Consider the following 18,206-nt stretch of genomic DNA (forward strand, 5'->3'; position numbering starts at 1 on the left):
TTTGGTAACATCTTTTGCTATCTTAGGCCAATAGAATCTGGTCTGTAAGGAACTCCAGAGTTCCTTCAATCCTAGGTCATCATGTAGAGCTCACACTGCTGTTGGTCAGCAATAGTTAGGTACCAGCAACAGTTTTTGCCATCTTTTTAATGGATCAGATGTGACTCGAAACACCATGCCATCAATTATCTTTAATTAGTTCCATTCTCTCAGTAAGAATTCCACTTCACCTGAGCAAAGCTCAGTTCTTGGTTGAGATGTGCCATTCTTTTTGACAGAAAAGATGACGTCTTTAATATCAGGGTCTCTCTGTTGAACCTCTCAATTCACTAGAATTCAGGTGTGGCTGTGGTGAAATTTGCTGATACGGGAAGGCTACAAATACACAAATTTGCTGCAATACTGCTGCCCAAGAATTCTGTAGGTCTTAATTCATCTTTTCCTCGTAATGTCCTTAACTCCTTCAGCAGGAATGATGGTCATCTTGCCACTCTTGGGATAAGGTATAGGCATCCATGTTAACCCTTCTAGCTCAAGTAATGTATAATGAAACCTTAGTCATACAGTACAGCTACCTATGTGTGACCAGTGGCATCCAACTCGGTAGTTGTGGATACATAGGTAAGTGGGTTATTGTCTGTTCAGGCCTGAAATGTATAAGTAGCCCCTACATTTTTGTGTGATAACCCACCTCAAGGCCAGAAATTCTAATTTTTGTATTTGCCACTTGCTCGCATTGTTAGTGGATCTTCTCTTTGCAAAAGCAACAGGCTGTCTTTTCCCATCAGCTGTCTGGTACAGTACCACTACTAATCCATTTGTGCTGGCATCTGTATATAAACATAAAAGCATAACAGGTGCCTTGCAGGATAAGGCCGCTGATACATCTAGTCTAGCCTCAACAAGATATCTTGCCTTGAACACATGAAGCTGCCTTATACTGAATCATACCCTTGGTCCATCAAAGTCAGCACTGTCTATTCAGACTGGTAGTGGCTCTCCAGGGTCTCAGGCAGGGGTATTTCACATCACCTGCCTGCCTAGTCCCTTTAACTGGAGATGCCGGGGATTGAACATGGGACCTTCTGCATGCCAAGCAGGTGCTCTACCACTGATCCACAGTCTCTTTCTTTTTGTTGAGCCTTATTGCAATGCCATGGTCAGTCACATTGGTAGTTCTCATAATCAGTTTTCGGTTTCTGCCTTTAGGTAGGTCAACAAAATTCAGCCATTACCATCAATCCTGTGGGCAACACTCAATGTTTGGCTCATCTAGGAGGACAGTTTTTTTTTTCTGATTTCTGGTACAGATGCATATACCTGAAGCTGATTTGTAACCCCTATCATTACAGAGTCCTTCCCTAAATCTCTGGGAAGATGTAGAAAGAAAGGTACAAGGTATGCTAAGCTTCCTCTGAGCTTAAGGCTTTGTTTGCTGAATCACTATTATGCTGAATCATTATTATTAACCTATCGCTATTGATCTAAGAGTATCTGCTCTAATATATGTTTCTCTTACCAGAAACAGTTTACAGGTTTGTACAAGGCCTCACCTAGGACTTACCTTAGACCAGCAAGCCATAAACAGCAGGAATGAAAACCTCCTTAGCAGCTCAACTTTTTCTTTTCCAGGATGGATGCCCCTTTACTCCCTTTAGGGTAGGCAGAGCCAACATATACAAACAGAGTAGTATAGTAGCTCAGTCACAACAGATATCATAATGAAATAAATGACTGCTCCCAAGTATGCAAATTAAATAAGTCTCTTAACAACACCATTTCCCACTTTGTCTGCAATGTCATTTTCTGCCACTAGTTGGCTGTTTGAGAGAGGCAGAAAGAGATTGATTTCCAGAGTTTTAAACATATGTACTCTGGTGCCAGAAGTGGAAGTTGTAGAGAGGATAGAGGCTATGGCCTTCAGAGAGTGGCAGAATCTGTCCTTAGTTTACATGTGCCCAATGCTGCTTGTGCTATTAGGTTCTTTTGGGGCAGCAACAGGGAGAGAATTTAGGCCTCCGTTGTAGGCCTTCCAGAGTATCAGGTTAGCCACTATGGGAAATGGAATGCTAGACAATTTGTCTGCTCCAGTAGGCTCATCTTCCATTTTGTAACAAATCTCATAAATGGCAGGCTTACAGTATTTAAATAATACGCCACACACACACATCGATATAATTGTATAGAAATTCCATATCTCTGCTTTGGTTACACTGAATTCCTGAAGTTCACAGCACCCTGATAAAGGAAGTGCTGTGTTTCCATAACTAATACACTAAGTTTGCCTAGGGAGTGGATTCAGGTTGCAAAAAAAGGTATTCTCCCCAGATCACTTAATTTTGGGTGTATGTGGGGGGTCCTGAGCTGTGCAGGTAGAAGCCCTCCTCCTCCTTCCTGCCTCTTCCACCTGGCTGAAAACCAGTACATCAGTCTATCTCCAAAGGGTGCAGGGACCAAGAAGTATGTTTGTCATGTGGACAACTATCAGTTAATAGGTATAGAAAATGGATTGTGTTTGATGCTAGGGCACCTCGGAGTGCCAGCAGCTTCTGTTATTTAGAATGTATTTTTGTAGGGCAGAAGCTAGATTTCTCAGACTTTATGAATTCAGGATCTGAAACCAGGTGAGGCAGATGAAATGCAACCGCGAATATTACCGATATTTTCCAAGTCTATTAAACTTTTTCATGTGTTTTGGGTATGCTAGTTAGGATTCTGTACTGTTTTAGCTACTGAAACTTTAACACTGTTCATACTTTAGCATTTGACTCTCCCATTGATAGACAGATACACTGTAGATATTTGTTCAGTAAATGCTAGAGTGGCATATCATTTTGACCCAATATTAACCCATATTATTTTCTAACCAGCATTCATCTCCCTCTAGTAATTGTCAAGCATATGCCATTTGTTTGGAATTCCTTTCGAGAAACATCACATAATCTGTATCCCTAAAAGTTTGCCTGCAAGCCAACCTCACTTTGTCATTATTTTTTTCAGTTAAAGGGCATGTGTTCCTGCCCTCTAGTGGCAATTGTCAGAGAGATCTTTATGGGAAGGAAAGCCTGTAATACCTACTGTTGCAAAATTTGGAAATTTTTAACAGAAAAGCTAGGTTCATACAAACCCGATACAACCAAAAAAAGAAAAACTCCACCAAGTATTCATTTTTCTTATGAATCAGAATCAACCTAATAGACTACAACAATAGAGGACAACTGATGTCTTTTAATATGTCACCAGTAACAGTGTTGCAGAGAAGTACGTTGTGTGGCCATTGCTCACATACTCAGTGCTTAGGGTTGCGGCAGTCCAGATCTGTGACCCATCTCTATTTAAATCAGTGGGGATGTTGCTATTCATTCCAGTGTAAGGAGAATTGGTTCCCTTGATGTCTTTCCTCCAATGGTGGAGCGATCTGGGGTAACAAACCTTCCTCCAGTCCAAGGAGCTTTCCATCAGTAGCTCCGCCATTCATGCAACAAAATCTTTAGATTGAACTCCAACACACTTTCTCTCATTTATTCTCTTTGTTAAAGATTTCTTGTACCACCACCAAGATCCCTGTGCATATAGTTGATCTAAAGAGCACTTTTGAAACACAGTTTCAAAAAATGGATCAGGCCTCTCCTAAACAGTGTTAAAATAAGCTTAATGGTTTTTGCTAGCTTGCCATAATATTTTGCAAAACCATTTAGTTGTGCAGACCCCCATTAGAAAGTTGGGGAGGGGATTAAAATAAATTAAATGACAGCACCCTTGTGGCTTGGTAAACAAATGTGAAATTGCATGCAGCGTGATTGTGTCACTTCCGGGTTATCCTGGAAGTGCGGCATTGTGTGGTACGCTCTAGACCTCTCACCCCAAAAACTCTATGGAAACCATAGAGTTGGGGAGGTGCTAGAGCATCCGCATTGTGATGCGGCATTTCCAGGGGTAAACCCAAAATTGACATAATCAAACCGTGCGCAGGATCACCAGAGAAATTAAGCAGCCTTACTTCTGTGTTTGGCCTGGTTAATTGGCAGGCAATTGCCCACCAGAACCAGGAGTATGGTAAGTCTATAAATAACAAGTCAAGTCAAGTTTATTGTATAAGGCCATAGGCCATTACAATCTAACAATATAACGACAGGTTAAAATGTACAGAACCAGAATCATTTAAAAAATACAAAAATTAAGAAATTAAAATATGCCCATTTGGCTCTATCCAGCATTACCACCTTTCGTGATTTGCTTCACCCTGATTTTCTGGGCCGCCAGGCCATACAGTGCCATTTTTGGGAAATATAAGGCTCCATATCTGATGATAAATAGATTAATCTATTTATCACCAGGTGATAATTGTGTTGCTGAAAGGGCCTTATAAACAACAAACACTGCCCAGTAATACAAAGAAGAAGAAAAGCGGGGGGCGGGGGGTGTTCAAAATGTTAACTAGAAGTGCAGGGCTGCTTCTTCCCCACCTGCTCTTCTGTGTTTCCTGCCGGTGGTGTGGCTGTTGCAGATATTTCTCTGGCTTGGGCCTGTAAGAAAATTATCCATTCCCTCAGTCAAGCCCTGGGCCTTGCCTCTCCTGCTGCTGGCCAGACTGAACTCGGGGGAAAGAGTTTTAAACCATATCTTGAATCGCAACATAACTAACAGCCCGGCAAACTGTTTCGTTGTAACAACTCCTAAAGGGGAAATTCTAGTGTGCAATTCCTCCCTCATTGGGCTCACTACATACCTGTAAGGAAATTAGCAGTTCCCTCAGTCAAGCTCTGGGCTGTCCCTCTCCTGCTGCAGGCCAGACTGACTGAGATGGGTTGGGGCTCTTGCAGTTGATATCGTATGAGCAAACTTAACCAGCTGCCTATGTTCAGTGAGCTCCTGCTCCCTAGGCCCTAAAGCCCAACCTTCCAATGGAAATAAAATGCAAACATGAAAATGGCGTGGGTTATGCAAGCAAAATATTAATTGGCACCTAAACCGATAGCAGGCTTCCGTAACTCTGCACAGTGCAGGAGCACCATTGTCAGCTTCAAGAGCAGTAATAAGATACTTGGTACAAATCTGCTTAATAGAACATGCTCCTGACTGCAGTATTTGTTACTCCAGCATCAGAATTTCATGCCAGAATTTCATAAAGGCTACATTTTCCATCTACAAATCCATCACGAGTAGGAATCTCTTTTGATGCCACTTTAAAAAATAATAATACCGACAAGTATCTCTGTTGTTTCCTAGTTCCCCATGAATAGAGTTGTTGATTGCCCCTCTCCCAATATCAGTTTACCTTCTAAGATATTTATATTTCACTTTAGATTTGACTGCATTCTTGAAGAATACTTGTTGTTAGTGGGGGAAATAATTACTGCTGTTAAGCTTCTGCTCAGAGCCCCTGCTCCTGGGGAAATTGATACAGTTCTTACTATTAATGCCTAGTGTTACTCCGTGGCATCAATCACCAAATAAATTAAGGCCAGACGCACTATCATAGTGGATTTCTAAAAATGCCACGGCCTGGATCCAACAAACGTGAATAGAACAGTTGTGGGACAGATCTTTCTCCTTTCCCCTTATGGCCCCTGCAGCTTCGAGTGTCCCCAAATCTGTTCCTGAGGGTCAGAGCCTCATGGGAACGCAGTAGGCTGTGGCACAAGGGGCTAGAACAAGAAGAGAAGATCGGAATTCCCCCTCACACACCTGAGCTGTTGTTCTATTTGTGGAAGAGCCAAGAGGGAAGGGGGTAATTTCTGCCAATGTTCCCTCAAGCTGCAGCCCCCACACACACAACCCTATCCCCTCCCAATTCATTGTGCTCCTCAGGAGCAGATTTTCAGGGGGTGTGCAGTGAGACATAGGGTAATGGAGAAGAGAAGAGATCCGCTCTGTGCCCTTTGTTCATTGGATCCTGCTGTGCGTACCTAAGATGTTTAGATCATGGGAGAACAGATGATAGTTTTTTCTGGCCTTTCTTAACCTAAGTGAATGTCTTTATTTTTAAAAAAATCATGGCCACTGAGGATATGAAGCCATAAAGCTATTTTACAGCATTAAGAAAACTTTTAAGTGATAAAATGCATAATTGTTATGGAATAGACCTCATAAGGAATTGTGTGTACATCTATATAACGCATGGCAATTTTCAATGGCTATTTTGGTAGAATGGTTCCAAATGCAAAATACTTAAGCTGAAGTCATACAGTCTCATCCTTTGTATATTTCCTTAGAAATAGATAGAATGAATTCAATGGGGCTTTCTCCCAAGTAAGTGATCAAAGGATTGCACCCTTTATTTTTTAGTTTCATATGTTCCTAAGAATATACATTAAAGGATCTATATTTTCGTTCACTTCCAGACATTTGCAACTATAGGGCCAACCCACTTGTTCATCTCCCTTTGGGAAGAAAACTGTTCAAACATTGACGAAAACTGCTGAATGCAGAGCAGTTGAAACCAATTACTAATGCAGCATTGTCTCTGTTGTCTAACAATAGCCATACATTATTAAACCTTGTGACAATTAACAGTGCACTGCTAAGCACAGTTACACCCTTCTCAGACCTTTGAAGTGAACAGGCTTAGAAGAATGTAACTCTGATTAGGACTTCCCTGCCAATTATGAAAGCATTGCCACATCATTCCAAACATAAATGTGAGAGAGAAAGAGCACAAGGATTCTGATAGATGCTGAACTACATCCCTTCATTATTGGGATGGAAACATGTCTCTTAGAGATGCAGAGTTATGAAACTGCACCCGGCCTATTTACAGACACACGCACTCCAGTGCATGGATGGAGTTCCCCTCCTCAGCTCTCATTCTGTTTAGTGGAGCAATCCAATTATGTCGGCAAAGGAATGACATTCAGCACCTCCCACTGAAATGAATGGCAAAACCTGCATATGTAAGACACCTATACACAAATTGGGGTTGACTACCTATCTATATTTCCTCTTCTCCCCTCTGCTCCCTATGTCTGTTAAGCATTTTGTAAGGTGCTTAAGGTAGGAGATTCTGACATTTCCCATGCTAAATATCTGTGATGTCTGCCTGTCTGTGATGAAGATGCAGTGCCAGCCTACAGCTGGTACAGCAACAACAAATGTCAGAACATCGTGTCGAGTATAACAGTTAGCTCCTCCTAAACGCTTGTGTGCCTATAAAAGCAAGCCTGCATCACTTATAGAGCATCAAACGGTAAAATCAATCTGATGAATGGGCCCCGAGCTGGATTTCATTGGGACTGTAAACGGTCAGCGGCTTGCCCCTAAAGAATGTCATATTAAGATATATATCACCGCAGTGTAGGCTTTTTTTTTTTTAATTTTTAAAGTAAGAGAATCAAAGAAAATCATGTTGCCAGTAGGTGGTGCTTTTGTACAAAACATTCCTCCAAGCCTGACTCTTTTGTTTTATAATTAGATGTATTTTTAGACTTTGGTCTCAGGTTTCCTCTTTAGCCACCTTATTTTTGCAGGCTTTGCCCTGCCTACAAAGGGGACACAAAATTTGCAATGAGGAGCTCAGCTTTCTTAAACCATTTAAACCATTGCCTTTCTGGTGGGGAGAGTAAGGGGAGAAGCAACATCTTTGGCTTCAGACATCGGTGTCCACCACCAACCATTTATTCAGATCATGCCTGTTAATGCCCCACCCTGCTTCTCTTTCAGTGAGGACAGGCGTGCAGAATAAAAGTGGTGGACGTGGTTTGAACATATCACTCCTTGCTCTGAAAATCAGCACTTCAGGGTCAGACAGCATGTTACGTGAGAGATCCGCAAGGGATCTCCTGATGCATTTTTAGCCTTATTGAAGTTGAGGCTGTGATATTGGGGGAAGTGGTACAACTCCCCTTGCCCAAGCTGCTTTTAGCCCAATAGTGAAAAATGCATGTGCAATATATGTGATTCTCTTTTTCCCTACCAGGGGTAAGAGCTCCTTTGGGGATGCAATTTTTACAGGGAAAATGCTAGCCCCCTTGACCACTCCCTCTAAACACCCCTCCCTGGTTGATTTTTCGGTTCCAAAAATACATGAAGTTTGCCCTCTGAATGCAAGTGTAGTGTGTCAAAATCACTTCCACTACATTTCAGAACGCCATTTTCTCAGTTGGGCTTAATGCTTAGCTGCAGGAAGCTGTTGAACAGGCTTCAATATATACATTTTTTTCACAAATACCATGTTTAAAATGTTAAGGGCCAAAACAGATAAGAGTCATGACTGGAGCTTGCCAGCATCTTTTAATGCTACAGTGCAGCTGGGTGGGTGGGTTCCAATTCAAATTGGGCCTGTGCGGGAAGAGGACTTTAACCCTTCCATCGCCATATGGTTTCCCAAGTCAAAACCTCCCCCTTCCCACACTGTTATGTAACCTGTTAAAGAAAAAAAAGACAGGCATCCACCCTTTTACGGACTCATAAAGAGCACAGGCTGTGGCTCAGTGGTAGAGCATCTGCTTGGCATGCAGAAGTTCCCAGGTTCAATCCCCAGCATCTCCAGTTAAAGGGACTAGGCAAGTAGGTGACGTGAAAGAACTCTGCCTGAGACCCTGGAGAGCCGCTGCCAGTTTGAGTAGACAATACTGACTTTGATGGAGCAAGGGTCTGATTCGGTATAAGGCAGCTTCATGTGTTCATGTGATTGGAACAGAGGTGGAAGGACTGAAACAGCTGTTCCCATCTCTTTTAGCACCAATATGAATCAGATCTATGCAGGTGTAATTTGGCTGTAAAAGAGATGGAGATCACACATCTCTGCCTGATTCTTTCTTATTTTATTTATTTATTTATCCCATCTATACCCTGCCTTTCCCCCCAATGGCAGCCCCAAGCAGCTTACATCATTCTTCTTCTCCTCCATTTTATCCTCACATTGACCCTGTGAGGTAGGCTTGGGCTGAGATTGTGTGACTGGCCCAGAGTCACCCAGTGAGCTTCCATAGCAGAGTGGGGATTTGAACCTGGGTCTCCCAGATCCTTGTCTGATACTCTAACCACTACACCACAATGGCTCAACAGGGCCAATATGTTTCCAGAAGTACAGCTAACATGTCCTGTTTTTAATTTTCTTTAAAAGCAGCGGTCTTGTTTTCTCCACATTACAATCTCTTTGGAAGAAAGAGTTCCCCTTTTCTCACATTTGTACAGTTATCCACTAACCAAAGTAGGAATGGGGCTAGACCCCCCCACAGTAGTTGCTCTGAAAATGTTGCATTGCTGCACAGCCTATGATAATGATTGATCTATCTCCAAGGACTTTGCTTAGCAGAGATTTGAACCTGCATCTCCCTCAGTCAACCTGACACATTATCAACTGTTCCATATTGTGGCTTTTTTTTTTTTTTTACTGCTCTAGGAAGTAAGATGAACTGATTTCTATGACTACATCATATGTAGCAACTTGACATTTCTGGGTTGCTTTAGTGTGGGTAGGCACTGGCAGTTGCTTGACTGTTGATCTCTGTCAAGATTATGATTTGCCACATCCTAGAATAAACTTTCCATAGTAGGCACTTTCACTTTCAGTTTCAATTTTGGCCTAGGTCAGGACATTTACAAGATCAAATGACCCAGAAAAGTTATCTCGAGGTGCTTTCACCATGTGTAAAAAGACGGTGTGTCTCCATCCTGAATCGCTCATGTATCCCTGGAGCAAGCAATATAAACTAGATTACTGAGTCTCAGGAAGCAGCCATGTATGCACATGTGATCTTCAGTTGTAAAAGCCGATGTGGTTTGAACACTGCACCATTTGGCTGCTGTGGTACACAGAGACAAGCTTGATCTTGTTAGCAGTCTTCAAATATGTAGTGGAACTAATCATAAGGGTTCATATACTCCATCTGTTTCTGGTACTGAGTTTCCCCGTCAAAAAATGTTCTCCCTTTCTTGATGTGCACTGGTATTTGTTTTAATGTTTTAGAGCTGATGTTTTGTCTGAGTGTGCATTTCTGGGGGCCCTATGCCTCCTCCATCTGTAACTGGGTTTCCTTTCCTCCTACAGAGCTTGCACTAGCACTCATTTATCTCAGAATACAAATCTCTCCCTGCCTTCTACTCAAAGCCTCAACATCAAGTCAGAACCTGTTTCTCCTCCTAGAGACCGTACCACCACACCCTCGAGATATCCACAACACACGCGCCACGAGGCGGGAAGATCTCCTGTTGACAGCTTGAGCAGCTGTAGTAGTTCGTACGATGGAAGCGACAGAGAGGATCACCGGAATGAATTCCACTCTCCCATTGGACTCACCAGACCTTCGCCGGACGAAAGGGAAAGTCCTTCTGTGAAGCGCATGCGGCTCTCTGAAGGATGGGCAACATGATAACATTATTAGCTACTAGGGTTTTTTTTCCTTGCAGTGTGTGTGTGTGTGTGTGTGTGTGTGCTATACCTTAATGGGGAAGAGGGTGGGGGGGAGGGGTCGATATGCATTTATGTGCTGTGTGTGGGGGGGGAAAGTCAGGTACTCTGTTTTGTAAAAGTACTTTTAAATTGCCTCAGTGATACCATATTAAGGATAAACAGCAATGCTGAGATAAGCTTCGCACTTGAGTTGTACAACAGAACATGTGTACAAAATAGATTTTAAGGTAAACTTTTCACTGTTGTGCTCCCTTGCAAACTGTATGTTACAATAGATAGTGTCATGTTGCAGGTTCAACGTTATTTACATGTAAATAGACAAAAAAAAGGAAACATTTGTCCATTGTGGCAGATCTTTACTGAGAGAGAAAGCAGCTGTTATGCAACATATAAAAAAATGTACAGATGTTTTGGGAGACCCAGATATTGGGTGACCAAGAAAAAAAGGTGGAGAAATCTAGGTCACCCAATATATCCGAAATGTTCATAAATGCCTAGGCATATCGTTGGGAGTATGGCACTCAGTTAAAAGGATCAAAAACATTTAAAAGAGGACCATACTTGTAAAAAAAAAAAAGTCTTTTTTTTTTTATTTGAAGGCTAACCTATTTAATTTTTAAAATCCTGGGTCTGCATCACTTATTATATAAAAAATATGTAAATTACATTTTCCTTATTTTCATATTAAAAAGTAAGACAGAGTTTGCAAAGCATTGTGGCTTTTTGTAGTCTACTGAAGCCAAAATGTGTTCTTTTTCCCCTCCATAGCTTCGCCAATATTTTAAACAGCCCTGAAAGAAACAAAAGGGGACTTTTTTTGTATAGAAAGCACTACCCTAAGCCATGAAGAACTCCATGCTTTGCTAACCAAGATAACTGTTTTCTCTTTGCAGAAGTTTTGTTTTTGAAATGTGTATTTCTAATTATATAAAATATTAAGAATCTTTTAAAAAAATCTGTGAAATTAACATGCTTGTGTATAGCTTTCTAATATATATAATAATTATGGTAATAGCAGAAGTTTTTTGTTATCTTAATAGTGGGGGAATTATATTTGTGCAGTTGCACATTTAAGTTTTTTTTTCTTTTAATCTGCATACATTTTACAGAATCAGTCAGCTGTTGAAGGCTAATCTGCAAAGATTAGAATTTTCCCTTCCTATAGCAGCCCATTCATTCTAATCCATCTGCAATCAATTTGGTGACCCATTGTATATACTGATTGGTTCCAGCATACTGGTCTGTACATTTGACCAAGGCCCCCTTCTTACCTCATTTATATCTTGAGTATCTTGTGGCTTTCTGCTGATTTAAATCATAATTTGGCTTATCTTTGTACTCATTCCATAAATTCGACAGAATTGACATCCTTTCCTTATTTGCTCTGATGCGTACCTGGAAGAGGTGCCATATTCCCAAATGTATGAAAGTGTAGAATGAAGATAAAAGTGAAGATAAAAGTTCAGTGAAGAGTTACCTAAATACCCTCAAACCAAACCCTGTTTATCTCAAGGTGCAGTTTGATGCCTCAGAGAGGTAGGTAAGTGAATATTCAAATGTAGAGAATCAATGCTTAGACAACAGAATGGGAAATAAGAACAGCAATATGGTCAAAGCCATCAGTTCTGAAGCTCAGGGTGATTATAAGATTCAGGTTGCTGCAGTCTTAAGGCTTATTCACATGTGCATATATATCACTTGCAGTGCAATCCTGTGTATTCTTGTGCCAGTCTAAACCAACTAAATTCAGTGGACTTAGACCAACTGGCTCAGACTCTGCATACAATTGCACTGTTAGTCACTTACCAAATGTTGAGTAGTCAAGTGATTATTGATTCTTAGTTGTGTGAACCATTTATATGGAAAGATATTATGCTTGACTTGACATCTATGGCAAGTCATCAGTAGACAATAAGCGATAAACATGCATGTCTAGCCATGCCCATCCAAGAAATTATAGGAGCTTTACTCTACTACTTTTCTGGAGCAATTTTGAAAAATTCCATTCATAATAAAATACGTGAATATTAGCTAGATGTTTCACTTGTCTAACCCTCTTAAGATGTCCTTAAATCCCAATGAATGAGATCATCATCATTTTAATAGATCTCCATGTTTTATTACCACCCAGAAGGAACATATTTGAACCATTTCGGTTCTGCCGTACTTCCAACCTGGAAAGTCATTTTGAGCAAAGAAAAAAATGAACCACAAGGAAAGGATTAAACATTTCCTCACCACCTAATGTTCCTCCATATTTCATGGCAGGTTCTTGCTTCTCTTTAAAAAAGAAGAAGCAGTAGAAACATCTAGTTAGGCCTTATATAGTCACATTATCGGTTTAGCAAAAGCAACATTGCAAGAAAGACAAAAGTCTTCATCTTAAATGCATTTTTCCCTTCATGGATATTTTAAAGATAAGAGATCAGTGGGGTAATTTGATGAAAGAGAAAGGGGTTGGGGTTCAGTTCTTATTCCCTAACTCTAAATATGTGGGGGCTCTCTGTGGCCATTCAGTAATGAATGAGAGGCATTCTGCACATGGTGATTCACTCATATCTGTAATATTTATTCCCATGCTTGATCTCCGGTACTGAAAAGTCCTGGGGCTCAACCCTCATCAGGCATATCTCAGATTAAGCTGTGCTAGTTGTACAGTATATTTTTGTGAGGTGGACGGAATCTGAAATCTGAGTAATTCCTCTACAACATTTCAGTGCTAAAAGACAGCTGGTGCTGTTTGTGTTCTGAAATGGGCCTCCCTCTCATTTAGAGTTATATAAAGAAGAATGGGAAGCCTAAAACTTACGGGATACCTGTTCCTTATTCTCCACCAATACATGTGGATAGGTGAGCAATAGCTTTCCAGGGTTGCAGACAGGAATTACACTATACAGTTCTTTCATCACTATAATCTGCAATTGGATGAAGTGAATGTACACTGGAATGTTTAGTATAGGCTGTGAACTACATCAAGAGTTTTCTTGAGGTTATAAGGTTTTGGTCACTGTAACAGCCAGCCACCAATCATGAGTATGACTAATGTAGGTGAAGCTTACCGTATTTCTCCCATCATTCTTATGCCATGATACCCACCTGCAAGTACTCGATTGCACTGGCATTATCAGCTAGCAATCCCAGTTTCCTGGTCTGTGATGTTGAGCTGGTTCAGCAGTAGCTTTGTCCCCTCCTAAGTTTTTATTGGCTGGCACAGCAAATCTTAGGAGCATGCTGAGACCAGGGCATTGTCACACATATTCTTGGCACAGAAAACAATTCTGATCTTGCATCTGACAATGACTTGCAAAAGATACGCATGCATTAAAAGACCGTGAGAATGGGGCCAATAATTGATTTTTGAAACCCAAATTGGGTTTTCAAGATCATTCCCTCACCTTAACACATCCCAATACTCAGTCTCCATCTGAGAGTTTTCAACTTTAATGAAATATGCAAATATGTCACAACTGTACCTTCTCATTTTTAAATCAAAAGAAAACCATCCTTGGTTTATCATTATTGTTAGGTAATATATCGGTGGGGCTGGTGGGGGTCAGTATTCTGAGTTAGAACAATAGCCATATGAATAGTTGATCTTGCTGGTTGCCTGAACTACACAGGAGAAATAGAAGCTTGAGCTTTTGAAGGAGAGTAGTTACTTCAGGATAGTTGGCCCATTGCACCTCTTTGCAGACAGGCACGCTGGAGCAAGCTCATACAACTAGGCTAGGCAATCCATTGCTATTATGACCTTGGTTTTTCAAACAGCTACAGAACTTAATCATGTGACAATGGACACCAGTTTCCCTCTTCTTTCTGCTACTGAGCTATCTCAAGTATTAGGGGGCAAGGAAGTGAAGGTTAATTCATACTTGTAAATGGAGTTAATACAAGAAGCACAACTTTTAATTGTGACGTTGCTTTCTAGAACTTCTAGCTGTCTATCTTTAGGTGTTCCCTCTACCTGTACCTTAACCATCTATTGCATTTGCAAAAGCTACTTTTGGGCTTATTGTGTGATTTCCTTTATATTTAAGCAGTTTGGGGCAGCGCCCCAAAAGAGTATTCACATTAACTTTGGTCCAGGCAGTACAAAGTGACGTGAGATACCTTCAGAGGTATCTCCTCCCTTTCTTGTTGTCGCTGATCGTTCTTTGGAAAGGCGTCATCGATTAAATTCTGAATCCTGATTGCTGGTGGCGATTATATGATATACACAATCTGCACAAATTTGTATATTGTATGCATGGATGCCTTTCCCGGAGAAGTTTTTTGACTCATTTCAGTGTTTTTTCAAAGTTGTTTTTTGTAACCAAATTGTTTCTATTTTCCCTGGAAGTGGAATTTAAGAATTTTTAATGATTAATATAAAGATAATTGCTGTTTTTCGGAGCTTTTTTCAGGTAAAGCTAAAAGCAAGAATAAAACAACTGCGATGCTGTTTTCAAGGATGTCACAAACCCTTCTTTATCGTTTCCATTTGTCTTTGCCTATAGACCCATCATCTTAGTAGACATAACAATGTGATTTGGGTTTCCCCCCCTCTCTTCTCCTCCCCCCAGAAAGCAAATGCTTTGTCATTTTTTCCCAAAAAAAGCACTTGAAACCTCAATAAAGGCTGTTGCCTAAACACAGTGTACTTCATTTGCTCCAGTTTTATGCCAACTGCAGTGACATCCTGACTTCCGTGGCCTCCATTTCCTGCCATCACACATCTCTTGGAAGGACTGATGGAACATTGGTGTCAGTTGAAAATGCTTCACTGTCAACATAATAACAGGCTTTTGTGCATATATTTTAACCAAAGATGTGGAGCAATCCAAGTGTTGAGTTATATTCTTTTCTGTGTCAAATTCCCTGCTTGATTGTCATCGTAACCAGGTAGTTTGGCTTTACTAGCCCCATTCATACCTCCAACTGACCCATACCTCGATTTGATTCAAAGAGGTCAGCTCAATGACGAATGAAACCAGTGGCATCATTGTCCTTTGTGTAGTCACTGTTGTAGGCCTGCATTACACCACAAGGCATTTGACTTGGATTGCTTCAGATTATTTGCTTCTATTACAATTTTTTTCTGGGGATTTGTTTCCATCCAATTAATGATAATTAAAAAACATCCTGTAAATGGGGGCATACAAGCATTTTGCAAGAAATATTAAACTTAAAGGCTTACAGCGGCATAAGCTGGACTTTGTCGCCACTAGATGATGAAACATTATAACTAAGTTAAAACCACATCTGTGTATCTCAAGGAACAATTCAGCTGTCTGTAGTGAACAAAAAAATGGGAAAATTTCAAATGTTTCTCCTGCTGAAAATAAGGTATAATTTGTATTTTGCAGCCAAATCAGTAAAGTTACTGGCTTTCTTAGTGACACAGTGTCTCTGGTGCATTTTTTAAAAATTGAGAATGTAATGCTATGCTGGCAAGTTAGACATCGTTGCACATTTAGGGGTGTCATATCCCGACCTCAAGGTCTTGCCTATAGTTTGAAAAAGTCCAGACGATCAGGGCAATATGCAGTATTCCATTTCCAAAAGGGTCCATTCCCCACTCTAGTTTCATCACACAATTACAAAAGAAACGGGCTGGGGAATGGAACATTAAGTGCTAGAACAGAAGGGGCTCTGGAAATCTTAAAGCAACATGGAATTATCTTCAGGTATTAACCTGGCAATTTAACAGCACTCTTTTTTAAAAAATCCTGTTAGCACACACCCCCGCCCCATATCACAGAAAATAAATATAAAACAACTGTATGTTCTGCCCAGCCAAGGAAAATCTAGTGCTATAATGGTAAAGATTAAACCTCATCAGTTGATGGATGGGAAACCAGTGGGAGCCCCCCATAAAACTGTTCTTAGCATTCTAAAGAATGGAATGCACAATTATAATCTTCCTGGAAAGGAGGGTACAATGGGCTGTATCAAAACAATTTTTTCTGCTGGTGAGGAAGGAAGGGAACCCTTCGACCTCTGGAGTAGGTAGGAATCATGGGACCTGCATGTACAAATGCCTTGTGGGATGGGGGCTGTAGTAAGAAGGGGGATGAGATGCTAAATGAAAAAGCAGGCTGGATCCAATCCAATAGGCTTCCAATACCAAATTCAGCTTATATCCAATATGGGTTCTTGTCATAGTTTCTCTTCCATCTTCACCATTCTCACAATTTCCCACTTTACTGAGTTCTCCAGGGAATGTAGCAACCAAATCTGCCTGCCGAGACTCTCCAAGGATCAATGTGTAGATGAAAATGGATAACAATCTGCATTAAATTTCCATGTATAGTCCTCATAATCATAACTTCTTAGTGGTTCGCATAACTGACTGCCAGAACTGGAAAACAGATCCAGGTGACTCCCTGCCTGGGGACTCTCCCTAATATTCCTTTCTTTATATAACGAAGGACATAACTGCATGGTACGCCCAACACATGTTGGGTCATGGGTGTGTGACTGGACTATCAGTTAGACATACATTGGGGAAAGTTACCTGTAAAAGTGCTTGTTTGCTTAGTACTGCAAAGGAGCAATGTGAGGGGAGATAAGGAGTTTCCAGTTTCCCTCCCATCCTGCTTTCACCAGTGGAAAAGGCAGGGAAGGCTTTTACCACTTTTCTCTGGCTCCACATGTCCTTCCTATGGCATGTGGAGCCATAAAAAAAGAGCAACCCCCCCCTCACTGCCATTTCCACTGGTGAAACTGGGGTGGGAGGGAAACCAGAAGTTCCTTCTCCCCCTATGCAATGCTCTCTCACAGCACCAAGCAAACATGAGTTTTTAAAAGAAAGTTCCCCTACTGCTTGTATGGCTGATAGCCCAGTTGCATACCCATGACCCAGCATGCGTTGGTTGTATCATGTAATTTGGCCCAAAGAGTCAGTGTGTGACAGCACAGTGCATGACCAGGCCCTATAGCCTAGTAAGATTACTTGTGGTGGCCACAGTGAAATAGCAGAAACCAGAAGATCTTGCTTCTTCCGATTTCTGCCCTGCCTCTCCATGATATATTGTGATTTCTTTACCACATGCCTGACATCTGATTTTCCGCCTGAGCTGACATTGTACCATACTAACACTAATTCTGGGAAGTCTTTGCAGTCCAATGAGATGATGTTGATGAAAGATGGTAAAGTATCAGGAAAAACCAGGCCATGTGCTTAAGCTTATCAGCCCAAAAGACTCCTAAAATGTTTCCTGAACTGTACTGGTTCAGGCTGCAATTGCCTGTGTGTTTGCATCATACATCAGTTTCTTCAGGGATTTTTTCATGGGAGAAGCATGCACATTTGGAAAAAAAAAAACAAAGTTGTCCTGTACTAAAACTGTTTGTCCAGCTCAATAATATCTACTTTGGCAGCTGCTCTCTCTGACCTCAGGAAAAGACAGATATTTCCTAACCCTTGTGACCTCATATCCTTTAGCTGGTGATGTCTGGAACCCTCTCCACACAAAACATGTGCTGTCCCACTAAGCCACAGCCCGTGCCCAACTACACATACATGAGAGATTATCCTTAAAAAGTTTGCCTACATTGGAGTTATATTTCCATTGGCAACTCCAACATGGTCAGTTACTGTCTCTTAGCCCAACCTACCTCACAGGTTTGTTGTTGTCAGGTTAAAACAGGAGACAATGGAAGCCATTTTAGATCTCTACTGGGTGAAAAGTCGAGCATAAATAAATAAATGTAGAACATTTGAATGAGCCAGCCACAAAGGCTGGATGTGTAGGTCTCTCTCCTTAAACAGGAATACACCCATACATTAGAGTACTAGTTCTAGGCAGGGGGTACATACAATTCTTCAATACCCATGTGGTCAAGGTATTGTGATTCCTTTACCACATGC

The 18,206-nt window shown here is 41.1% G+C and overlaps 1 protein-coding gene across 10 annotated transcripts in view; it reads left to right on the forward strand.

The window, feature by feature from the left end:
* Positions 1 to 10,396, forward strand: part of MEF2C (myocyte enhancer factor 2C) — a 199,881-nt gene extending 189,485 nt beyond the window's left edge. For 7 of the 10 annotated variants that reach the window (XM_056848789.1, XM_056848780.1, XM_056848784.1 and 4 more), the window contains one exon: positions 9,992 to 10,396. In XM_056848789.1, the coding sequence (XP_056704767.1) occupies positions 9,992 to 10,313 (322 nt within the window). In that variant the 3' untranslated portion in view covers positions 10,314 to 10,396. The remainder of the gene's footprint in view (positions 1 to 9,991) is intronic. The other 3 variants (XM_056848788.1, XM_056848786.1, XM_056848787.1) reach the window with 1 other exon arrangement.
* The last annotated feature ends 7,810 nt before the right edge of the window (positions 10,397 to 18,206 follow it).

Source organism: Euleptes europaea, chromosome 4, assembly GCF_029931775.1.
Source record: "Euleptes europaea isolate rEulEur1 chromosome 4, rEulEur1.hap1, whole genome shotgun sequence".
Lineage (NCBI taxonomy): Eukaryota > Metazoa > Chordata > Lepidosauria > Squamata > Sphaerodactylidae > Euleptes > Euleptes europaea.